The sequence below is a fragment of the Macaca thibetana genome, chromosome 14 (genome assembly GCF_024542745.1).
Source record: "Macaca thibetana thibetana isolate TM-01 chromosome 14, ASM2454274v1, whole genome shotgun sequence".
Taxonomy (NCBI): Eukaryota; Metazoa; Chordata; class Mammalia; order Primates; family Cercopithecidae; genus Macaca; species Macaca thibetana.
In genome coordinates, this window is record NC_065591.1 from 7,019,299 (window position 1) to 7,042,787 (window position 23,489).

Consider the following 23,489-nt stretch of genomic DNA (forward strand, 5'->3'; position numbering starts at 1 on the left):
TAACCGAATATGAAAATGTGTTTTATTTCTCAATACAAAGTCAGATACTATAAGGCTATGAAAAACTGACTAGCCAGAGGCCACAAAGGACAAACAGCAGACTCTCTCTGGCCTGGCGCCCTGTAATCTGGCGTGGTGTCACAGGAGGTCTGGGGACAGTAGCAAAGACCTGGACCGGTTGAGGTGGACGAGGGAAGCGACCTGCCAGCCCTTCCAGCCTCCCACAGCTGGGGCCTGAGGATCCGCCTGCCTTTGGGGCCACTGGTTCCCTGGCCTGACTGATTCCAGGAATGAACTGGGAGAGGATAGGAGGTGCAGGGAGGGGGAGCGGGGGAGAGGCATGAGCCTTTTTGTGCTGGAAACTCTGTTTTTATTCTGTGACACAGGTGAGTGTTCAGGGCAAGAGCTGAGAATGAAACTAGGGTGCTATTGGCCCCAAAGGCACCTTCAATCCCTCTACCACATCCCAGTAGAAAGTCTTGAGCCCTTGGACAGGTGGACATGGGTCTGGGACTTAAGGCTGTAGGAGGTGAGGCTGTAGTGACAGGGGTGTGGGGCGGAGCTGAGAAGAATGTGCAGCGACAGACGTGAGGGTGTTTCTCCAAAGAGTTGTGGATCCTCTATTTAGTGTCTAGGGGAACGTGGGCATGTGTGAGGGCTCAGGCCTCACCCTCCTCTCCGCTGTCGTCCACGCTGGCCTGCCTCACCACCTTCCGGAACCTGGGCGTGGAGGAAACGCAGGGCTCTCCCTGCCCTTGCCCCTGCTCCTGCTCCTGGAAGGCCCGGGTCTGGTTGGCCACCAGGGTACTGCCCTGGAGGGCAACCACTGACTGGCAGGACTTCAGGGCAGGCTGAGGCCCCTTGCCCACCTGCTGGCTTCCCTTGGTCCTTGCGAGCTGTGGGAAGGGCTGTGGAGGCTCTTCATGTGAAGACTCATGGGAAGAGAAAACCTGGACAGGTGTGAGGACATAGAAGCCATGGGGCACCCAAGCAGAGCCAGGAAGATCTGGGGCAGGGGCGCCAACCACAGAGCCGGGAGGAGGCGAGGGCCGGAATGTTTGTGGCACCCAAGTCAAAAGCCAAGCTGTCCACAGCCATGCTTCCCCAGGAGGGAGGACAACACCCCAGCCCTGCTGCCTGCTGCTTGAACCCTACCTGCTCGTAGCTTCCTTCTGGCCCCCAGAAGCCCTCCTCAGCTCTCTGGAGACCCAGGCCTCCCTGCCCTCCGCCCCTCCTATCCTTCCTCTGGCTTTGCACAGGCAGCCGGCAGGTGAAACCCGTGCTGGCACTAGCCCCTGACCTGGGCTGGGTGGATGCGTGTGTCCAGTGCTGGGTGAGGACCTCCTGCCTTTCGCAATGCCCACACCTGCCCATCAACCCGCCACGCCTCCCTATCCTTCCCCATCCACACCTCCTCCAGGAAGCCTCTTCCAAATGTTCCTGCCCTCAGTGGACACTCCTTCCTCCAAGTCAGCCATTTGACCTTGAGTCCCATACAGGGCCTGGCTCCCAGTTTTAGGCTTGTGCCCGCAGCACTTGGCATTGAGGGTGCTCACTTAGGCAGGACTTGGGCGGTGTGAGTGTGCACTCTCCTCCCCACCCCATCCTTTGAGGTCCTGCGCCTCAGACCCAGGAGGGGCTTCAGAGATTACCTTAGCCTCCCCACCATGGGGTTAGAGATCGCCCCCAGGGCCGGCAGGGGCCTGTGGAGCTCATGGCCTGGGGAGGGAGCTCTGCCCCTTAGACAGTTAGTCCTGTGGTCTGGCTAGAACCTGCTGGCGACCCCGGCCGGGGCTGGCTCACCCAGGAGCCCTGGAAACAGGTGCTGCTTCCGCCCTGCCCCCATGACCCCTCTCCAGCCTGTGCCTACAGCGCCCCCACGTGCCTTCACTGGGTCTCAGCTGTTCTCAGGGGCCCAGGACGTGGCTGGTCCCCGTCTTCAGGGGTACTCATGGGACAGGCTGGAGACACTGGGTACTAAGAGGTACTGGACTGACTGTGAAGGAGGCTGGGACCAGGCCCCCTGGGTCCTACCAGGACACCCTGCATGGGTGGGCCAGACTTAGCTGGGGTACGCCCTGCTCAGGTCTACAGTCAAATGCCCATCCTGGTCTTTCCCCATCTCCCTCCTTATGGCCCCCACCCCTGCAAGCTGAGCTCCCCCAGCCCCAGCCTCACCTCTGGCATGTCACTGGCCTCTGAGGTGCTCTCCAGCTCCAAGGAGGGTTCCAGAAGACTGATGGACCTCATGATCCCTCGGAGGTTGATACGTGGCCGTGGCCCAGGTTCTTCTTTTGGGGCTGCCTGGCTCTCCTCCATGCCCACAACCTTCTCCTCCCCACCACCCCCAGGTTCTGGCGGAAGAGGTGGGAATGGTGTAGAGACTTCAGGGGCTGGGCGCTCCTCTGGGGAGACCCCACCCACTTTCTGCTCCCAGACATGGCTCTGGCGGCTGTGAGGAGGTGGCCCTGAGTCAGCTCTGAGTGACCCAGCAGCCACCCCCAGCAATCCCACCTACTCACCCCCTGCCACTCACTCCCATCCCATACCTGGCAGTCAGGATGCCCTGGTAGATCTGCAACTGGCGCAGGAAGCCGGGGTTGGGGCGGGCAATGGGCCGGAGCTCCTGCACATGGCGCAGGGCCTGCTCCAGGCTGCATTCATACTGCTTCATGGCATAGGCCAGCACTGTGGCCGCCGAGCGGCTGACGCCCATCTTGCAGTGGACTAGCACGCGGGTGCCCTGTGCTCTGTGGAAGCGGGCCAGGTTCAGCACCCTCCCCTCACCATGAAGGACCCACCTCCTGCAGGGGAGGGCCAGTAAAGGGCTCACAACCAACTGAGAGTAGAGGAGAAGGAGCGAAGGACACTGAGGGCTGGAAGGAATGGCACAGCTGATGGCAGAGTGGGCAGGAGGAGGGCACTGGGGGCCTCTTGAAGCCACAGTGGGGCAGGCAGCAAAGCCTAGAGACCGACCTTGCAGCCTCAATGAAGCGGTGCGTCTCCTTCCAGTGCGGCAGCAACTGGGCCGACTCCTCATCCCAGAGGCGCACATTGTGGTAGGTGAAGCGCTCAGGGTAGAAGTTGTCAATCTCCCGGGCCATGTTCAAGATGTGGGTGACCCTGTCCCAGAAGCCCAAGACCAGGCTGATGTGGGCAGAGGCACCAGGCCCATTGGCCATCAGACCTGGCAGCCCCTGGGCCTCTCTTTAGCTCTAAGTTTCAAGTCACATGGAGGCAGCAGTTATAGTGGGAGGAGAAGTGACCCAGCTGTCAGATGGCTGCAACCTTGGACCAATCATTTTACCCTGCTGGGCTTGTTTCCTCATCTGGTTCAGACAGCTGGCTCAACTGCAACTCCAGCCCTTCCGTTATTCTCGGAAATGAGTTAGAAAACAGCTTTTGACCTAAGCTGAAAGTGGGTGGGTCTGCAGCAGGGGGTGACAGGGGCTACAGCAGGTCTCCCAGAAGCCCCTGGTGATGACAGGTACCTGTCAGAGCAGACAGCCAGGTCCCCATGGGGAGAAGGGCAGTTCCTTCTTCCCTGAGACAGGGCAAGGTGGAAAAGAGGCTTTTTCTTTCTTTCTTTTTTCTTATTTTTTAGAGACAGGGTCTCTCTGTGTTGCCCAGGCTGGAGTGCAGTGGCATGATCACGGCTCACTGCGGCCTCAATCTCCAGGGCTCAAGCAGTCCTCCTGCCGCAGCCTCCCGAGTAGCTGGGACCACAGGCACACGCAAGAGGAGCCTTTTTCTGCTTGTCCAAGGCAGTTACAGCAGTAGGCTCTGCTGCTTCTCGTCTTGGCGTGGCTGAGGCCCTTTGTTTCTGTCCTTGTTTCACAGTGCGGGGAAGGGAGGAGACTGGGCGGGGGCTGGCCAGTGGGTCTCCTGTCCCCACCTGGGAGCCCACACCAGGGCAACAGCCCCAGAACAGAGTTAGAAGCAGAGCTGGCGGTTGCTGAGGGTGGTCCAGGGGTTTTTGAAGCTGGCTACCACCGAATGCAGGGAGGCCAGGAGAACGGAAGATGGGGTGGGCAGCCCAAGGGGCTCATAGCCCTACCTGTTCCTCTGCAGCTCCTCCAGGTTTGCTGCATTCCACTCTGAGCCCTGGGAGACAGCGAACAGCACATTCCCCCTTTCCTCCAGCCTCTGCTCCTGGCCCCCACCCTCGCAGCTGCCAGCGGTCCCCAAGGCCCAGGCCCGGCTGCAGCTCACCAGGTAGAGGTGGGGGAAGATGCGGGAGGCTCGGTCCCGCTGTGCCACCAGCAGCAGCATCTGGTTGTCGATGAAGTCACGGTACTGCTGGAGGGGGAGCCCTAGGCGCAGCTCCAGTGCCTGGCGGATCTGCAGGCAGAGCCCAGGGCAAGAGAGGCTGGAGCTCTCCTAGTGCCTGACCCGCCACCTTCCCTCTGGGGCCTCTGAGGACAGCATCGTGTCCCATCTAGATGCATTAGGGCCAAGGCCAAGGCATCCAGGAATGGCTCAGGACTGGAGACAGGCAAGGTGGGGAGGGCTCCCAGGAAAGGCAAGCTCGCGGCCCCTGCTGGAGGGGACTCGTTCCCCGGGCCCTCTACCTACCTCCTTGGAAGTAACGCTTTCCAGGTCACTGGCATCCAACACTTTCCACAGCTCAGCACGGATCGCCTGCTCCATCTGCTCCTGTTCTGAGGGCCTGGGAGCAAAGCCCTTCAGTCAAGGGGCCCCTTCCCCTCTCCACCATGCCTCCCACTGCCTTATCCTGCCTTCCCCGTCCACCCAGGCCCTCCCCTCCCCACACTGACCGGCCAGGTTCGGCACTGGGAGGCCGCAGAGACTCCAAGTCGGCCATAGCCGTCCACTCATTGAGGCAGCTCTGGTCGGAGTTCAGTCTCTCCTGGTAGTGGCTGGCCCAGGTGAGGGCACTGCCACCTGGTACAAGGCTGCTGCCTAGAGCTGCCTCACATGCTTGGTGCAATACCTGGAGTGTGGCCCTGAGACAGGAGGAGAGGCTGGGCCACACTGTTCCCTTGCTGCCCTTCCCCAGGCCCTGTAGCCTCCTTCGAAGGAGAGGCTGGCCTGAGTCCAGGCAGCCTCTGTCCTTACCACATGGTCTGGATGGAGATGGGCTTGAAGATCCGGCTCTGCCCACCAGACGCCACGCTGAAGCCCCTGCAGGAGACCAGGCGCAGGTGAGGCCGGACTCCAGGTTCTGCGACAGAGAACCTGTCCTTTTGCTGGATACAGCCAAGGCCCAGGAGTCAGGTGCCTTGCTCAGGATCACAGTGAATCTGACATGGAGCTGGGAGCAGTCCCCAGAGTCCCAACCTAAAGTTCTACTGTAACCCGGTGCCCAGGCCCCGTCACATCTGTCACACTCAGTTATTCCACCCTCTTGCCCCCCGACCTCCAGTTGCCACTGCTTACCCGTCTCCATCTAAGTACACCTGGGTGTCACTCCAGAGAGGCAAGACCAGGCCCAGGGTGCAGCTGGGGGAGCTGGCAGGGGACAGAGGGAAAGCCATTGTCCCCCCTGTCCCTCACCTCTTTGCCCCTCCTTTCCTCTCCCTGCTCGAACCTGCTGTCAGGGAAATCCACACCCAGGAGGACTGTCTCATCCTGGCTTAGACCTTCTCCTTCTTGTGTAGAAACTACCAGCAGGTAGCGGAGCCGGGGAGGCCGGGCTGCCTCCAGCTGGGCTGCCTGGGAGAGATGAGGAGCCCAGGGTCAAAGTGGCCCCAAGGACCCTGCTCCCCACCTAGACACCCCAGGCCCAGAACAGCGCTGACACTGCTCCTTCCTCTCCCATCCCCCTTCTTCCCCGATGTAAAATCAGTGGGTAAGGAGGGACTGTGTGGAAAAAAGTGGGGAATGGGACTGACACAGGTTGCACATTTTTTGTTTCTGCTGAGGAAGGAGGTTGTTTTTGTTTTTGTTTTGAGACAGGGTCTCACTCTGTTGCCCAGGCTGGAGTACAGTGGCACCAGCACAGCTCACTGCAGCCCCAAACTCCAGGCTCACATGATCCTCCCGCCTCAGCCTCCCAAGTTGCTGGGACCTCAGGCCTATGTACCATGCCTGGCTCATTTTTAAGTTTTTTATTGAGATGAGGTCTCCCTATGTTTCTTGGGCTGGTCTTGAACTCCTGGGCTCAGGCAGTCCTCCCTTCTCAGCCTCCCAAAGTGCTGGGATTACAGGCATGAGCCACCGTGCCCAGCAAGAAGGTTTTTTGTTTTTGTTTTTGTTTTTTAAACCCTGTCACTTGCCATTGCTATCATTTCATTTGAGAAATGTTTATCACCAAAGAAATACTAAGGACAAAAATCTCACAATAGGGGATGATATTTCTGTCGTAAATTCAGTTTTACAGAAGATACACTGCATCCTGTTTGCCATGTCTTGCGGAGGACGGCGAGCTGTCTCCACAAGCATTTGAACACCAGTGCTTCGGCTCCACCTGGACTCCCTTCCTCCATGGGGCTGGAATCCTCCTCCCCTCTGCCCCGGTCCCTCCAGCACACCCACCCCCAGTGGGTGTCCAGCAAGCCTGCCTTGTGCACTGGTCCGTTTAGGGACAGCTCATGTCATCAGGGAAGTCTTCTACTGGTTGAGGAGAAACATACCTCTGGAATTCCCACCTCTTGGACCTAATTTGGCCCTATTGGCTCACACAGGACAAACCTCCCCTGTTCTTTCCCTTCCAGAGACCTGCAACCATGACCTTACCCTGCCAAAACATCTCTGCCTGAAACAGCAGGGTCACTGGGGTATGGGTAACCCCAACACTCCCCAGGCTGCTCCCTGCCCTCACACCATTGCTCCCCAAGCACACACACACAGGGCTCCATTCTGCCCTCAGGTGTGTCTCTTTGCCCCACCCCCTGGAGCTCCAGATGGGCCCTCACCAGGCGGATGTCATCCTGCGGCCTCAGCAGCTGCACCATGAGGTGCAGGTGCCGCCTCTGCTCCTCCTGTTTCTGGGGACTCTGGGATCCTTGCCCGAAGTCTGTCTGGTCCCCGTGGGGCTCCTCCTCATTCGGGGGCTCCTCCGCTGGCTCAGGACTGGCCTCTGCTGCATCATCATTGTCCCCTCCATCCTGCAGCCCCAGGACAGCCCCTCGGAGCACTGCAAAGCTCTGCCTGGTAGGGCAGTGGGCAACTGTCATGGCCTCTCATCCCCCTTAGGGTAGGGGCTCTCAAAGTCTAGCATGCCTCACATTCACCTGCAGCCCTTGTCTGCACGGATTCATGGGCTCCCACGCGGTCGATAGGTCTGGAGTGGAGGCCTGAGCATCTGCATTTCTAACCCCTTGGCCCCTTGGCAATGCTGCCACCAAACTGAGAACCAGTTTTGGGGGCTTCCAAACTCTCAGCCCCTCTACTCTTGCTCACCTGCCAGGGGATGGGGGCTGCTCCCTTTCCCCTCCCACCTGTTTAACTCAGGGGCTGCTGGGAACTTGGTCGGGGACCCAGGAGTCCTCAGGCCCCTCACGCCCTCCTGCCGTTCGGCCCGTGGCCACCACCTGAGCCAAAGCCCAGGGCAGTGGGTGAGGAAGCCCCAGCTGACTAGGGGGACGGTGAAGGCAAAGGTCGCCCTACGGCGAGCCCACCAGCCGGCCCCACCGGAAACGCTGCCCCACAAATTTGGCAGCGGGCTTCGGCTGCACGTCCTCCGGGGAGCTTTCTGTCCCTGCACCGGGAGTCCAGGACGGCCGTGGCCAGGCCCGGGGCAGACGGAAGTATCTGCGTGGGGGAGGCGGTGCTCACCTTCGCTGGAGTCGACTCCTTCGCTGGACTGCCGGGTCCTGCCGAGAGATCAGCCCCAGGGGAGGGTGAGGGCGGGGAGGGCTGTCCTCTCCCCTCTCTCAGGAATTCTGGGGTGGGGGGAGGCCAGAAAAGGCGCCAGATGCCAATCGTCTTCCCACCCCAGTCCATGCCCCACCGGGAGGCCCCATGGAGCCCTGGCCCAAGGCCAGGTCGGCTGGGTGGGCGCCGAGGGTGGCGGGCGGAGCGCTCAGATCGGGGCCTCCGCAGCCAGGGAGGCGCGCAGGGCTCTGGATTGTGCCCAGGCGCCAGTACCAGAGACCCTCGAGACCCCCAGCGCCCTCCAGCCCCAGCCCCGCAGCCCCCTCCTCATGCCCCCGTTCGAGAGGAGCCCGCTGGCTGGCAGGACGCGCTCCCGAGTCCGGGCAGCAACTGCGTGGGCGGCACCACGGCCGGTCCACACTCACCCGGGGCCCCACGGGCGTGGAGGCGCCGCTGCCCGGGGGCGAACGGCTCACTGTGACCAGGGCCATGGGGCCAGGCCGGGGACACCTGGGCTGGCACCGGGCACGGCCCCCTCCCTGAACCCCGCGGACAGTCCTGGCCCTGCAGGACCAGGAAGGAGAGACGGCGCCACCCGGGCCTGGCACCTCCTCGGGGGCGGCCCTTAAAGGGACAGACACTCGCCCAGCCGGACCCGCGGAGCTTCTCAGGGCGGCCGGGCCCCGTCCCTCCCGTCTCCGCGGTTCGGCCCGCCCAGCCCCTGGGCACAGGTCAGGGGCGAGGCCGGGGACGGGCGCAGGTGCAGGTGCGCAGGTGCGGAGCCCGGAGACCCTGAGGGCAGAAGCTGGAGGCCGGGAGTTTGGTCCCCCTCCCAGGAAGCGCCCGGCCCGGCCCAGCGGGAGCACCTGAGCTGTTCTGGGCCTCCAGCGTCCTGTGCCCTGCAGAGGCGGGTCCTAGGGAGGCAGAGGGTGGGGGACAGGTCTAGAGAGGATCAGGCACGGCGCGCCCTCGGCCAAGGGCCCCCACCCCAAACATTTCTCCCTGCTGGTCGGCCTGCTAGTTCCCACTCCACAGGAACCACTGGGAAACAGGCTTCCGGGGAAAACGGCCTGGGGTTTACAAATAACCCAGAAGCTCAAGAGGGGCTCTCAGGTCCACCTCGGAGGCTAGCAGGGCAGGACTTCCAGCTACGCGGGGGAAGTGGCTTTCGCAATCCCACCCGTAGAGAACAAGCGGCAGTCACGGCCAGGGCCTGGGCTTGGCTGCAGGGGTCGGTGTGGGGGCTCTTCCCAGCTGGAGGTGAATGGGGCCTGGGGACCCTGCCTTTCCCTCCCCAACAGGCACGTGGGCCGGTTTCCAGAAGACCAGGCTGGGATGCAGGACGAACTGGGTCCCCAGCAGGTAGGACAGGGCACAGGGGATCTGTCACAGGACGCCTGCTTGGTAAGGACATGTGACTCTCGCCAGCTCCGTTCAGCCCTGAGGGGCAGAGGGTGGGGGGTGGTCTCCTCATTTTACAACTGAAGAAACTGAGGCTCAGATAGGCTAAGGGGACCATGGCCAGGATTCAAGCCCAGGTCTGAGGCCGCCACCCACAGTGTCTCTCCACAGCGCCCCACCTTCAGGGTCCCCACCACTCCAGCCCAGTGAGCAGAGTGCCCTGCTGCGACAGTCTCTTTATTTCCATCTGTCTCCCCTGCCCGACCATCCCTGGGGCTCCAGGCCCCAAGCCCAGCAGCAGAGAGTTTATAAATAAATAAATTACAAAAGCGGGCAGGGAGTGGCCTGGCCAGCCCTCCCGGGGCTGTGGCTCAGTGCTCGGTGAGTGACAGCCGCAGGATCCGCTGTAAGTCCTCCTCCTCCTGCTGCCCGCGCCGCTCCCGCTCCTCCTGCTCCCGTGAAGACAACTCCAGGGCCAGGCGAAGTTGCTCTTCAAAGCTGGGTGGGCCGGGGGCTGGGGGCGTCCTGGGAGGGGATCCTGGGCCCCTGGGCTCTGTGGACAGCCGCAGGCTTTCCTGGAGGGCCCTTCCAGGGAGGGCAGGGGAGGGAAGAGCAGGAGAGTGAGCGCCAAGGCTGGGGCAGAAGCCGAGGGGATGGGGACCGGCTTTGGAGGACAAGGGCAAAGACAGGGTGGCAGGCAGAGGAGACAGGGCAGGGCCCTGCTTCCCCACCCCTCACACCACCTTTGGTGGCAGATAGTGCTGCTGACGGAGGGTGGCGTTGCAGAGGGCCTGGGGTCCTGGCACCTTCCTGCTATCCTCCTCCCCGCCAAGCCCGGGCTCGGGGGACAGGGACCCAGCCAGCTCCATGAGGGGCTCACCGCTCCAGCTGAAGCTGTTCCTCATAAACCGTGGCCTGGGGAGGAGGGCGGGCACCAGGCCGGGTGTTGGTCAGGGCTTCCCAGACGGTCACCTGCAGTCACCAGAGCCCATAGCTGTCACTTCTGCCCTGTGGCTGCAGAGGCCAGAGCCCACCCCCTGCACAAGTCCCACCTGCTCCGCCTCGGTGCCTGCTTCAAGCAGGCTCTGCTGGATGGCGAACTGCAGGAGGTCATCGTCCTCATCTCGGAGGGGCTCGCTGCGCTCCGTGCCCAGCACACTGTACCCCTCGGGCACCTCAAACACGGTGGGGTCCACCTCGCACGGGAAAGGGTTCCCTAGGCAGGCGGCAGAGGGGCCACGCTCAACCCGCAGGACTTGGTGACCAGAGAGCTGTGCAGGCCACCTCTTCCTCCCGTGGGGGTACCTGATGTGGCGACAGCAGAGCTGGGGGCCGGCACCCACACCGAGCTCAGGGGTTCGTCACAGCCACACAGGTTGCTGAAGGTGATGCGGGCGTTGAGCACGTGGAAAAGGGGAATCTCTGTGAGGAGACAGCCACACCTGAGCCCTGGTGGACAGCCACCTGCGCCTCCGGCCCCTGTAGCCTTCCAGGGACTGCGCTGAGGGGAGGGTGCCATGCCTGAGGTCCTCCCGCTGCCTGGGCCCAGCCTCTCACCAATCTTGACGGGGAAGCCAGGTGGAAGGCGCAGGGTGATGAAGTCGCGCAGCTTGGCAAAGTGAGCATTGCTGATGGCCATTAGGTCAATGATGGGTGTCACCTGGTCACCCAGGGAGAGCGGGTGCTCTTCACTCAGCCACAGTGTTGCCTTGAACCTGCCCAGCCGACCACAGGACATGGGTAAGGCACCGCTGGTGGCCCTTCCACTGAGGACTGCCCTCTGGTTTGTGGGCAGCTGCCTTTACCCACCTTCTGCCTGGCCTGGGGTGCCCTGCTCTGCTCAGATGCCACTGCCTGCCTCCCCTGGGAGCTGGTGTCCTGGCCACGTGGCCCAAGCTGCCCTCCTCCCTGGGCCCAGGCTGGGGCTCCTGAGGATTTCGCACCAGCTCATCTGGTCTGGACAAGGAGGCCAGGTGCCAGGCTGTGGGCTTCTCTCTGGGCCTGGCCCATCGCCCCGTTCTCCTCCTCAGCCCAGAGCTGGCCTCACGTGTTGCCAAACTTTTGTGTGCAGCAAACCCCAGGGCAAGACTGTCAGGGTTTGAATCCCAGCAACTGTGTGGTGGCTAAAAGAATCCTCCTGAGATGGTGGTGAGAGTGCTAGGCTTGTGCAGGCACTGTGCCTGCTGTTACCACCTACACCTGCTCAGGGCTCCTCACGGGGCAAAAGCATAACTGTTCTGTTCCACCAAGGTGGACGTGCCACTCCCAGGCCATGTCGCTGGGGGCCCTTCCCACCGTGCCACGCTGGCCCCAGGAGGTACTCATGAAATTAAATAAAAAACCATACATGGGTGGCACCATCCATCCATCCAAGACAAGCTACTGGTCGTCTGTGCCAAGCCCTTTCTAAGGGCTGAGGACCATGGATAAGACATGACTCCTGCCTCCAGGAGTGGAGTCCAGAGAGAAGCCAGCTGAGGGAGTGGGCCCCTCACTACAACAGGCCCAGAGAGGGGTCTGCAAGAGCCCCCGTCCCGAGGCAAGTCCCCAGCCCGCTCTCAGACCTCACCTCTGTACTTTGCTGGACATTTCGATGGGGCGGCCAATATTCCGTGACTCCAGGCTGAAGTTGGGGTCGAAGTACTCCTCAGGGGAGATGGCTGTGGGGTTGGTGGGGCTGGCTGCCTGCTGCACAGGGGCCTGCGTGGGTTCCAGGGCAGACTCAGCGATCAGGGCGATGACACGCGCCCTCCCGCCCAGGCTCAGCCCCCGCCGGCCCTGTCTCAGCCCATCCCTGGCTCACCCCGGTGTGGGAGGAGTGCTGCTGGGCCATCCCCAGGAAGGACTGGAACGGAGTCTTCCCCCCTACGGAGAAGGGGTGGGAGCCGGTGAGGGGGCCACTATGCCCGCACTGTCCCCACCCACCTCCACCCTGGGAGCCTCCTGTCTCGGGGAAGAGGGGGCAGACGGGAATGGGGAGGCCTCCCAGCTCATCCCGGGAACCTCTGGCCCCTGACCCCAGGCCAGGGTGGCCCCACCACATGGTGTGACTAGGCAGCAGGCAGGCGCACCTGGGTTTACCTTTGCTCCTCGACTTGTCCTGATCAGAGAGGTGCTCCGTGCGTGTGCGTGTCACCAGCTCCACGTTGGTGGCACTGTACACCTGGGGAGCAGGGGACACGGGGAGCTGGGGGCTCAGAGCCTGCTCCCCACACTCAGCCTCACCAGTGCAGAACCCAAGTCCTCCTGTCCCAGAGACAGATGAGATCTTGCTCCCCAAAATAGAGGAGATGGCAGGGTTTGAACCCTGGGAAGTCACCAACGAGGAGATGCAGCCCCAGGGTCAAGAGGAACACGCTCCTCATTTCATCTTGGTACCCTGGGTAGGGGCCCGTGATGTGGGTGAGCCCTATGTACTCCGCAGGGGATGGGCACTCAGGCCCGCTGAATTCCCACAAACGCTCAGGGTTTCCAGAGCCCAAGGGCTACTCTGGGATGGATGTGGAGAGGAGCTGAGTTCCTGGACCTCATCTCCTACCCCCAGCCCCCCACCACTAGCCTCTCCTGCCTTGGCCTCGTAGCCGCTAACAGTTTCCATCTTCTCAGACCGCCAGCCCCAGATACCACATTTGTTCCTGAAACAGACCAAACAGGAGCTGGTGAGGACCTGTACCCTCACACCCTGGCCAAAGCCTTTCTTTCCAAAGCCCCCTCCAATCAGCCTGCCTGGGGTGCCCAACTCTGAGGGTCCCTTCTCACTGTGAAACATGGAGGACCCCTGAATAGGGTACCTGGACAGCGGGGGACACTTGAGCATGGACTTGGGACTAGAAGAAACTGAGGAATTAGCATGAATCTTGTGAGGTATGATAGTGTCGGGGCTGGGTTTAAAAACATCTTTATCTTTTAGAATTGTGCAGAAACATTTACTAGAAACATTAGGACATCTGGGATGAGCTTTGACATACTCTAGGAAAAATTTTAAAAAAAGGTAAGGAAGGACAGATTCAGTAAGATTGGCAAGATGTTGATAAATGTTGAAGCTGGGTGATGAGTAAGTACATTATCTCTTCTTTCATATATGCTTAAAATTTTCCATAATAAAAAGCTAAAATAAAAGTATGTCAGTTGGAGACTCCAGTACTCCACTTTCAATAATGGATAGAACAACTAGAAGATCAACAAAGAACCAGAAGATTAAGAACAATACTACAGCTAGACTTTATAAACAGGTCAGAACACTCTACCCAATAACAACCACACACACGCTTCTTACATGCACACGGAACACTCTTCAAGACCATATTAAGAAAACCGGCCGGGCGCGGTGGCTCAAGCCTGTAATCCCAGCACTTTGGGAAGCCAAGACGGGCAAATCACGAGGTCAGGAGATCGAGACCATCCTGGCTAACCCGGTGAAACCCTGTCTCTACTAAAAATACAAAAAATTAGCTGGGCGTGGTGGCGGGCGACTGTAGTCCCAGCTACTCAGGAGGCTGAGGCAGGAGAATGGCGTGAACCCAGGAGGTGGAGCTTGCAGTGAGCTGAGATCGCACCACTGCATTCCAGTATGGGAGACACAGCGAGACTCCGTCTTAAAAAAAAAAAAAAAAAAAAAAAAGACCTCAATAAGGCTGGGCGCGGTGGCTCATGCCTGTAATCCCAGCAGTTTGGGAGGCTGAGGCGGGTGGATCATGAGGTCAGGAGATTGAGACCATCCTGGCAAACATGATGAAACCCTGTATCTACTAAAAAATACAAAAAATTAGCCGGGCGTGGTGGCAGGTGCCTGTAGTCCCAGCTACTTGGGAGGCTGAGACAGGAGAATGGTGTGAACCCAGGAGGTGGAGCTTGCAGTGAGCAGAGATAGTGCCACTACACTCCAGCCTGGGTGACAGAGTGAGACTCCATCTCAAAAAAAAAAAAAAAAAAAAAAAAAAAAGAAAAGAAAGAAAGAAAACCTCAATAAAATTGAAAGGACAGAAGTCATACAAGGTATGTTTTCCAACCACAATGGAATGAAATTAGAAATCAATAGCAGAAAAAAAACTTTGGAAACTCACAAATATGTGCAAAGTAAACAACACACTCCCAAATAGCCAATGTCTCAAATAATAAATCAAAAGAGAAATCAGAAAATACTCTGAGATAAACAGGAATAAATAATACTCTGAGATAAACAGGAATAAAGACACAACATATCAAAACTTATGAGACACAGGTAAAGGCCAGGCCCAGTGGCTCACGCCTGTAATCCCAGCACTTTGGGAGGCTGAGGCAGCAGATTGCTTGAGCACAGGAGTTCGAGACCAGCCTGTGCAACATGGTGAAACCCCTTCCCTACTAAAAACAGAAAAAATTAGCTGGTGCCTGTGTTCCCAGCTACTCAGGAGGCTGAGGTGGGAGGATCACTTGAGCCTGGGAGGCGGACGTTGCAGTGAGCTGAGATCACGACACTGCACTCCAGCCTGGGCGATGGAGTGAGACCCCATGTCAAAAAAAGAAAAGACAGACATGCCTAGGAGTGTAAATGTAATATAATATGTGTGAATGCCTATATTAAGAAAGAAGATCTTGGGCAGGCACGGTGGCTCAAGCCTGTAATCCCAGCACTTTGGGAGGCCGAGATGGGCGGATCACGAGGTCAGGAGATCGAGACCATCCTGTCTAACATGTTGAAACCCCGTCTCTACTAAAAAAAATACAAAAAACTAGCCGGGCGATGTGGCGGGCGCCTGTAGTCCCAGCTACTCGGGAGGCTGAGGCAGGAGAATGGCGTAAACCCGGGAGGTGGAGCTTGCAGTGAGCTGAGATCCGGCCACTGCACTCCAGCCTGGGCGACAGAGCGAGACTCCATCTCAAAAAAAAAAAAAAAAAAAAAAAAAAAAGAAAGAAGATCTCAAATCAATAACCTTAACCTAACCTTCCACGTTAAGACAATGGAAAAAGAGCAAACTAAACCAGAAAGAGCAGAAAGAAATAATAAATATTACAGTAAAGATTAACGAAATAGAGAACAGAAAAATAATAGAGAAAATTAATGAAACCAAAAGCTGGCTCTTTGAAAACATCAACAAAATTGACAAACCTTTAGCTAGGTTGACCACAGTGGGGAAAAAAAGAGAGAGAAGACTTGGCTGGGGGCGGTGGTTCACACCTGTAATCCCAGTGCTTTCGGAGGCCAAGGCAGGAAGATTGTTTGAGGCCAGGAGTTCAAAAGCAGCCTGGATGACATAGTGAGACCACATCTCTACAAAAAAAGAAAATTAGCTGGGCTCGGTGGTGCATGCCTGTAGTCCCAGCTACTTGGGAAGCTGAGGCTGAAGGATCACCTAAGCCCAGGAGTTCAAGGCTGCAGTAAGCTCTTATCATGCCACTGCACTTCAGCCTGGGTGACAGAGTAAGACTCTGTCTCAAAAAAAAAAAAAAAAAAAGACGAAAATTACATACCAGAATCAGAAATGAAAGAGAGGAGCAACAGAAATAAAAAGCATTATAAAAGGAAATAATGAATAGCTGTACACCAACAAATTTTATAATTTAGATGAAATGGACAAATCCCTAGTGAGGCACAAGCCACCAAAACTAATTTGAGAATAAATAGATAATCTGAATAGACGGATAACAAGTCAAGAGACTGACTGGTAAACACGACAACAAAAAACTACACACACACACACACACACACACACACACACATGCTCAGGCCCAAATGGCTTCACCACTGAATCCTACCAATCTTTTGAAGACGAATTAATACCAATTATTCGCAAACTATTCGAAAAAATAGACAAAGACGTGACATTTCCCACTTCAGTTTATGAGGCATCACCCAGATACCAAAAGCAGACATATATCACAAGAAAACTACAGACCAATATTGCTTGTGAATATGGACACAAAATCCTCAACAAAATACGAGGCAACCAAATCTAGCAACATATGAAAATAATTATACACCACAACCAAGTGGAACTTATCACAGGAATGCAAGGTTGGTTCAATATCCATAGGTCAATTGATGTAATGTATCAATAGAATTTTTTAAAAAATCACATGGTCATATCAATAAACACAGAAAAAGCATTTCACAAAATCCAACGTCCTTTTATGATAAAAAATACTCTAAAAACGAGGAATGGAAGGCAATTACCTTAACCTGATGAAGGGTATCTATCGAAAACTCACAACTAATATCATACTTAATGGTAAGACTGAATGCTTTTCCCCTAAGATCAGGAACAAGACAAGAATAAAAGATGTCTGCTCTAACCACTTTTCTTTTCTTTTTTATTTATTTATTTATTTATTTATTTATTTATTGTTTTAGATGGAGTCTTGCTCTGTCACCCAGGCTGGAGTGCAGTGGTGCAATCTGGGCTCATTGCAACCCCTGCCTCCTGCCTCCTGGGTTCAAGCAATTCTTGTGCCTCAGTCTCCCAAGCAGCTGGGACTACAGGCACTCACCACCATGCCTGGCTAATTTTTTTTTGTTTTTGTATTTTTATTTATTTTTTTATTTTTTTATTTTTTTATTTTTTGAGACAGAGTCTCGCTCTGTCGCCCAGGCTGGAGTGCAGTGGCGCAATCTCGGCTCACTGCAAGCTCCGCCTCCCGGGTTCACGCCATTCTCCTGCCTCAGCCTCCTGAGTAGCTGGGACTACAGGCGCCCGCCACCGCGCCCGGCTAATTTTTTTGTATTTTTAGTAGAAATGGGGTTTCACTGTGGTCTCGATCTCCTGACCTTGTGATCCGCCCGCCTCGGCCTCCCAAAGTGCTGGGATTACAGGCGTGAGCCACCGCGCCCGGCCTGTTTTTGTATTTTTAGTAGAAATGATATTTCACCATGTTAGCCAGCCTGGTCTCAAACTCCTGACCTCAAGTGATCTGGCCGCCTCAGCCTCCCAAAGTTCTGGGATTACAGGCATGAGCCCCTATGCCCAGCCTGCTCTAACCACTTTTTTTTTTTTTTTTTTTTTTTTGAGACAGAGTCTTGCTCTGTAACCCAGGTTGGAGTGCAGTGGTGCGATCTCGGCTCACTGCAAGCTCCGCCTCCCAGGTTCATGCTATTCTCCTGCCTCAGCCTCCTGAGTGGCTGGGACTACAGGTACCCGCCACCATGCCTGGCTAATTTTTTGTATTTTTAGTAGAGACAGGGTTTCACCATGTTAGCCAGGATGGTCTTGATCTCCTGACCTCATGATCCACCCACCTTGGCCTCCCAAAGTGCTGGGATTACAGGCGTGAGCCACCATGCCTGGCCAAGAAAAATATTTGATTCATAATTGTATCAAAAAGAATAAAACACTTCGTGGCCGGGCGCGGTGGCTCACACCTGTAATCCCAGCACTTTGGGAGGCTGAGGTAGGCAGATCACCTGAGGTCAGGAGTTCAAGATCAGCCTGGTCCGACACGATGAAACCCTGTCTCTACTAAAAATGCAAAAATTAGCCGGGCATGGTGGTGGGCACCTGTAATCCCAGCTACTTGGGAGGCTGAGGCAGGAGAATCGCTTGAACTCAGGAGGTGGAGGTTGCAGTGAGCCGAGATCATGCCACTGCACTCCAGCCTGGGCAATAGAGTGAGACTCCATCTCAAAAAAAAGAAACAATAAAAGAATAAAACACTTGAGAATAAATGTAACAAAAGAAGTGCAAAGCTTACACTCTGAAAACTATAAAATAATGTTGAAATAAATTAAAGAAGATCCAAATAAACGGAAAAACATCCCATGTTCATGGATTAGAAGACTTAACATTGTTTACATGGTACTATTCCCCAAACTGCTTTATAGATTCAGTGCAATCCCTATCAGAAGCCCATCTGACTGTAGAAATTGACAAGCTGAATCTAGAATTCATATATTCTGCCTACACTGGGTTGTGAGAAAAAAGAAAATAGAATTCATATAAAATGCAAGGGTCCCAAAATATTGACATAACCCTGAAAAAGCAAAACAAAGTAGGAAGACACACTTTCCAATTTCAAAACTTACTGCAAAGCAATAGTGATTAAGGTAGTATAATATTGGCATAAAGACAGACATGTAGACCAATGGAACTAACTTGGGAGCCAGAAAGTAACCCATTTATTTATGGTCAACTGATTTTCAACAAGGGTGACAAGACCATTCAGTGGGAAAAGCATAGTCTTTTCAATAAAGGGGGCTAGGACAACTGGATAGTCACATGGAAGAGAACCTTCCACTATACACAAAAATCAACTTAAAATGGCTCAAAGACGTAAGTGTAACAGCTAAAATTATAAAACTCTTACAACTCAATAACAAAAAGACAACCCAATTTTTAAAATGGGTAAAGGGACAGGTGTGGTGGCTCATGCCTGTAATACCAGCACTTTGGGGGGCAAGGTAGGCAGATCGCTTGAGCCTAAGAGTTCAAGATCAGTCTGTAGACCCTGTCTCTACAAATAACTAAACAAAATAATTAAATGATATAATAAAATAATTACAAATAATTTAAAAATTAGCTGGGCATGGCGGCATGAACCTGTAGTTCCAGCTACTTAGATCACTTGAGCCTGGAAGGTCGAGGTTGCAATGAGCCATGATCATGTCACTGCACTCCATCCTGGGTGAAAGGCCAGACCCCATCTCAAAATAAGTTAATTAAATTAAATAAAAAACGGGTAAAGGATCTGAATAGACATTTCTGCAAAGATATACAACTGACCAATAAACACAAGCACATGAAAAGATGCGCAACATCATTAGTCATCAAGGAAAGGAAAATCAAAATCACAGTGAGCTATCACTTCTCACCCCCTAGGCTGGCTGGATTCCGAAAACAAATGAGTGAATAATAACAAGTGCTGATGAGGATGTGGAGAAACTGGAACCCTCACATGCTGCTGGTAGGAATGTAAACCAGTACAGCTCCTTTGGTAAACAGTCTGGCAGTTTCTCAATTAATGAGTTATCAATAACCTGGCAATTCTACTCTTAGGTATATACCCAAGAGAAATGAAAACATATGAAAGAGAAATTAAAACATACGTCTACACAAAAACTTGCACATGAATACTTAAGAGTGGCATTATTCATAATCGCCAAATAATGCAAATAACCCAAATGTCTATTGATGGGCTAATCAATAAACAAGATATGGTATATTCATACAATGACCACAAAAAGGAATGAAGTAGTTACATGCTACAACTTGGATGAACCTTGAATATATTACACTAAGTGAAAGAAGCCAGACACAAAAGGCAACATACTATAAAATTCCATTCATATGAGAACTCAGAATAGAGAATTCTACAGAAACAGAAAGTAGATTAGTGGTTGCTCAGGACTGGGAGAGGGGATGAGGAGTTTGGCGAAGAGTTAGCTCAAGGGTGGGGGGTTTCTTTGTGAGGTGATAAAAATGTTCTAAAATTGACTGTGGTGATGTACAAATCTGTGAATAAATATACTAAAAGTCATTGAACTGTATGCTTTAAATGGGTCATGTATATGGTATATGAGTTTGTATCTCAATAAAGCTTTTTTTTTTTTTAATGTTTCCATTGACTGTTAAGGCAAGAGGGGGCATATGTTGTCAGAGAAGCTCTTGCTGGAAGGGTCAGGTTCCTAGGCTACCCACAAAGGATTCTGCCCCCAACACAGCCACACCAATGACAAGCCAACATTGGTGCAAATAGCTGCCGTGAACCACGGCCTAAATCTTTGTCTTAATGGGAAAGCATATGAGGTCAGAAGTCAACAAACTGGGGACATCTTGACCTGACCCCTCCCTACAAAGGTGGCCACAGGAGCCCGACTACCCCGGCAGTCTGAGTGAGACACGGGCTGCAGCAACCCGCCTGCCCCTGAGCAGCCCCTGGTGAGTGAGCCCAGAGGCCTGAACCAGGGTCTTCAAGGATCGCCCTGCCCTCATTAAGGGTGGCTCTTGCTGTCTGTCCCCATCCCACCCACGGTGTGCCAGGCCCCGACCGACCTCTCAAAGGCCACATTACGAGTGTCCAGGTGGGTGGAGACGATAGGAGAGGTGAGGCGGCTGGCCACATGCTCCTCGCTGGGCCGCATGGCGGCCAGCAGTGCTTCGGGCTCCTGCAGAGCGAGCCCCAGCGTCTCCGCATGCACCACCTGCCGGTCATGGTCCACCTCCATCACCAGGGCTCCTGCCTCTGCCGGCCGGCGGGGGTGGACAGAGGGGGTGCAAATCAGAGCTGGATGCCAGCAGCGCAGAGAGGGCGATCATGTACTCTCAGCTGCCTGCTGCCAAGTGGGTCAGCCTTGGCCCCTGGATCCCCCTCCTTCCCCAACCTCAGCTTCCACATCTGGAAAGTGGAGAGAAAGGGCAGCACTGCCCTCCCAAGCCGCGGGAGAACCTGAGGGCCGAGATGCTGCTGTGAGTGTGTCCAGAGCTCACCCTGGCCCTTGAAGATGAAGCTCCTCCGGCCTCGCTGCCAGGTCATGTGCTCGAAGCCCAGGAGGCTGGTGTCTACTCGCAAGCTTTCACCCCGCTTCCACACGCGGTACACATCGCTCGGGCACATCTTGGACACAAGGGGCACTGCAGGGTGCACAGGGGTCACTGGGGGTCTTCCCAAAAGCCCCACCCCAAATCCCTGGGAGCCCAGAGGTCCCCACTCACCCCAGCTGGTGAACTCCCACTTCATCTCCACGTAGAAATCGGGGGCCTAAGAGAAACCAGAGCTGCTCGTCAGGGTCCTGCCTGCTGCTGTCTCCAGCAGGCCCAGAAGCCCCTTGTCCACAGCCAGCCCAGCCCTTCTTTTTTTTTTTTTTTTTTTTGAGACTTGCTCTGTCACCTAGGCTGGAGTACAGTGGTGCAATTTCAGCTCACTGCAACCTCTGCCTCCCTGGGCTCAGGTGATTCTCCCACCTCAGACTCCTGAGTAGCTGGGACCACAGGTGTGTGCCACCACTCCCAGCTAATTTTTGTATTTTTTGTAGAGACAGGGTTTCGCCATGTTGCCTAGGCTGGTCTTGAACTCCTGGGCTCAAGTGATCCTCCCACTTTGGCCTCCCAAAGTGCTGGGATTACAGGCGTGAGCCACAACACTTGGCCCTTCATCAAGTCTTGATGCACTGCTATGGCTCCACTACGCCCAACCACTCTGCCCAAGAGAGGGTGGGCCAAGTGGGGCCCTACAATGGTCTTCGGGCAATGAGGCTGTAAGCACCTGGAAGTGGAGGGCCAGCCCCAACCTGGCCATGAGCCTGTGCAGGGCACTGGGGAGCCTTTGCTTCCACTGGGTCTCAGAGTCCTACTCTGTAAAGGGGGCACAGTGGCTCCCTCTGAGCCTGCTCCTCGGGTAGGGGGTATGAGGTAGTATGCTCTGCCAGCCAGGCCCCTCTGCGTGCTTCCAGAAGGGTGCATAGTAGCAGGTATTCCAGGGGCTCAGGCCATAATCCAGGGAGTCAATCTGAAGTCCCCGCTCCAGGTAATCTGCATTCTTCAGGAGGCCCAAAGCTGACAAGGCTTCTTTTCCAAAGGGCCCAGTGTCTCCCACATGAGCCTGGCCGTCTTTCTTTCCTACGTGACCCTGAGCTGGGGTCAAGATAGACCTCCTCGCTGGTGGCAGGAGGCACACTGCACAAACTGGGTGCCTTTCCAAGGCAAGGCCTGGCACAGTAACCAGGTGATGCCCTGCCATGGTACCCTACCTCCATAATTGTGCCCTGCTGTACCTGGCGAAGTTTGTTGAGCAGTTCCGGAATGCCTGCCAGCCTCTGTGTAGCTCTCTGGTAGTCCCGATACTGGAGCACCAGCTGCACCATCTCAGGGTCTCCAGTGCTGACTGCCTCCTGCAGGACTGCGGGCACCAGGCTGCTGAGGGGAGCCCTCCAGATGACCCCAGGCCTGGCTGCTCACTGCCCCCCGCCTTCCAGCCTCAGGGGGAGCCCCTGTCCTCTGCAGTACCTGCCCAGCCCTGGCGGTTCTCTTTGCCCACGTTGGCATTGTGTCGAAGGAGCACTCTCACAGACTCCAGGTTTCCCAGAGACACGGCCAGCTCCAGCGGGGTCCGCCCGCGGGGGTCCTCCTGTTCAATGTCGTGCTGGGGGAGACGGAACACTCAAAAAGGGCAGGAGAGAAGAGGGCAAGGCAGGGAAGCTGCCAGGGCGAGCAGAGTTGGGAATCGCTGTGGGAAACAAGGACGGCAGACTGACCAGGGAGATGGCAGAGAGTGGCCTGGCAGGGGAGAGGAGAGGGCAGGAGGGAGGGCAGGGGCAGAGCCGGGGGTCTGGCGGCGGGGCCTGGTCAGGCAGAGGTGTAGGATGTCAGGAGTTTGTCGGAGCCTGGGGACGAGGACCAGGGTTCTTGTTCTCAGCCTGGCTTAGAGGGGATGCGGAAGCGAGTTCGGGCGAGCAGGGCAAGGCCCAGCGCAGGATAGACGAGGCCAGAGGCTCCAGCGCGAGGGGCCGGTGATCTGGGCTTGGGATTGTGCAGGGGAGGAAGGCCCAGGATGTCGCTGCGGAGCTGAGCAGGGGCGGGCGGCCTCCAGGACGGAGGCCACAGCCTTGGGTGGGGGACCCGGGGGACGGGCCGGGTGCCTCAGCGGGGCCTCACCTGGTGGCTGTGCAGTGCGGCCTCCAGTTCGCGATGCCGGTTCGCCCAGACGAGCCGGTGCAGCGGGAAGGTGGGGCACGGGCTGGCCATGCTGGGCCTCAGCGCCGCATCCCGGCCCCGCCTCGGCTTCTAGCCTGGCACGGCCCCCTAGCCTCCCCTCCGAGCCGCGCCCCAGCTGCGCCCCCCGCGGCCCCCGCAACAGTAGCGGCGGCGGCGGCGGCGGCGGCGGCGGCGGCGGCGGCAGCGCGGACGGCAGGGAGGGCGGAGCGGGCAGCGGGGCGGGCGGGGCTGCGCCGGGCCGGGGCGGGGCTTCGCGTGCGCCCCGTCCCCCCGCAACCATGGCAACCGCGGCCAGGCCAGCGCGCGCTGGGGCCCGCGCGCCCGAGGAGATGCCCGACCTTGGGTCTGCACCCCGACCTCGGTCGGGCCCGGGTCCGCTGGGGCGGCCTGGAGGGCGAGACCTGGTTACAGCTCCTCCCGCGGCCCGCAGGAGGCGCCCCGAGCCCTGCGCAGACCCCCGGTGGCGGGTCCGGAAGGGAAAGGCGGGGCCCGGGTGGGGCGGGCACTGGTCCCCTGGGTCTTGCGCGCGCGTGCGCGGCGGGCCGCGGTCCTGCTACAGCCGTGATACCTGCGTTTCCCCCGCGGATCCCCTCGCTTGCCCCGGTCTTCCTACCCCAGGTCCCGCGGTCACCGACTCTGCTGGGGGTTGCGGGTGAAGTGGGGCGCCCCGGCTCCCCTCGCATCACCGAG

At 56.5% G+C, this 23,489-nt stretch overlaps 2 protein-coding genes across 7 annotated transcripts; both read right to left on the reverse strand.

The window, feature by feature from the left end:
• On the reverse strand, nucleotides 1–8,443 carry SSH3 (slingshot protein phosphatase 3). 3 transcript variants are annotated; one of them, XM_050756627.1, is made up of 15 exons: nucleotides 8,205–8,443; nucleotides 7,741–7,778; nucleotides 6,879–7,113; nucleotides 5,552–5,676; nucleotides 5,401–5,472; nucleotides 5,080–5,145; nucleotides 4,779–4,967; nucleotides 4,576–4,669; nucleotides 4,213–4,341; nucleotides 4,058–4,104; nucleotides 2,977–3,123; nucleotides 2,550–2,750; nucleotides 2,179–2,452; nucleotides 870–950; nucleotides 1–773 (listed from the first exon to the last, which is right to left on the reverse strand). In XM_050756627.1, exons 1-15 carry the CDS (start codon nucleotides 8,268–8,270, stop codon nucleotides 660–662), a joined length of 1,878 nt encoding a protein of 625 aa, XP_050612584.1. In that variant the 5' UTR covers nucleotides 8,271–8,443; the 3' UTR covers nucleotides 1–659. The 3 variants fall into 3 exon arrangements, with proteins under 3 accessions (XP_050612584.1, XP_050612583.1, XP_050612586.1); XM_050756626.1 differs by having other exon boundaries at nucleotides 1–950; XM_050756629.1 differs by lacking the exon at nucleotides 1–773 and having other exon boundaries at nucleotides 2,179–2,354.
• Nucleotides 8,444–9,401: 958 nt separating this feature from the next.
• ANKRD13D (ankyrin repeat domain 13D) lies at nucleotides 9,402–23,014 on the reverse strand. 4 transcript variants are annotated; one of them, XM_050756632.1, is made up of 15 exons: nucleotides 22,740–23,014; nucleotides 22,092–22,227; nucleotides 21,860–21,984; nucleotides 20,802–20,847; nucleotides 20,577–20,720; nucleotides 20,142–20,331; nucleotides 12,749–12,815; nucleotides 12,262–12,343; nucleotides 11,984–12,045; nucleotides 11,750–11,880; nucleotides 10,738–10,895; nucleotides 10,486–10,602; nucleotides 10,233–10,396; nucleotides 10,061–10,152; nucleotides 9,402–9,765 (listed from the first exon to the last, which is right to left on the reverse strand). In XM_050756632.1, exons 1-15 carry the CDS (start codon nucleotides 22,827–22,829, stop codon nucleotides 9,552–9,554), a joined length of 1,818 nt encoding a protein of 605 aa, XP_050612589.1. In that variant the 5' UTR covers nucleotides 22,830–23,014; the 3' UTR covers nucleotides 9,402–9,551. The 4 variants fall into 4 exon arrangements, with proteins under 4 accessions (XP_050612589.1, XP_050612588.1, XP_050612590.1 ...); XM_050756631.1 differs by having other exon boundaries at nucleotides 20,577–20,847; XM_050756633.1 differs by having other exon boundaries at nucleotides 20,577–20,847; nucleotides 22,092–22,311; nucleotides 22,740–22,765.
• Nucleotides 23,015–23,489: the final 475 nt, after the last annotated feature.

Bases quoted from the DNA above. Each gene is read 5' to 3' on its own strand.
- SSH3 (XM_050756626.1), bottom strand. From the start codon at position 8,270: ATGGCCCTGGTCACAGTGAGCCGTTCGCCCCCGGGCAGCGGCGCCTCC. The intron at 7,114-7,740 runs GTGAGCACCGCC...CTGCCCTACCAG, and splicing joins AGGAGTCGACTCCAGCGAAG to GCAGAGCTTTGCAGTGCTCC. The intron at 4,968-5,079 runs GTAAGGACAGAG...CTCCTGTCTCAG, and splicing joins ATCTCCATCCAGACCATGTG to GGCCACACTCCAGGTATTGC.
- ANKRD13D (XM_050756631.1), bottom strand. From the start codon at position 22,829: ATGGCCAGCCCGTGCCCCACCTTCCCGCTGCACCGGCTCGTCTGGGCG. The intron at 10,896-11,749 runs GTGAGGTCTGAG...TCGGCTGGGCAG, and splicing joins ATGTCCAGCAAAGTACAGAG to GTTCAAGGCAACACTGTGGC. The intron at 9,766-10,060 runs GTGAGCCCCTCA...CCTCCCTGGAAG, and splicing joins GAACAGCTTCAGCTGGAGCG to GGCCCTCCAGGAAAGCCTGC.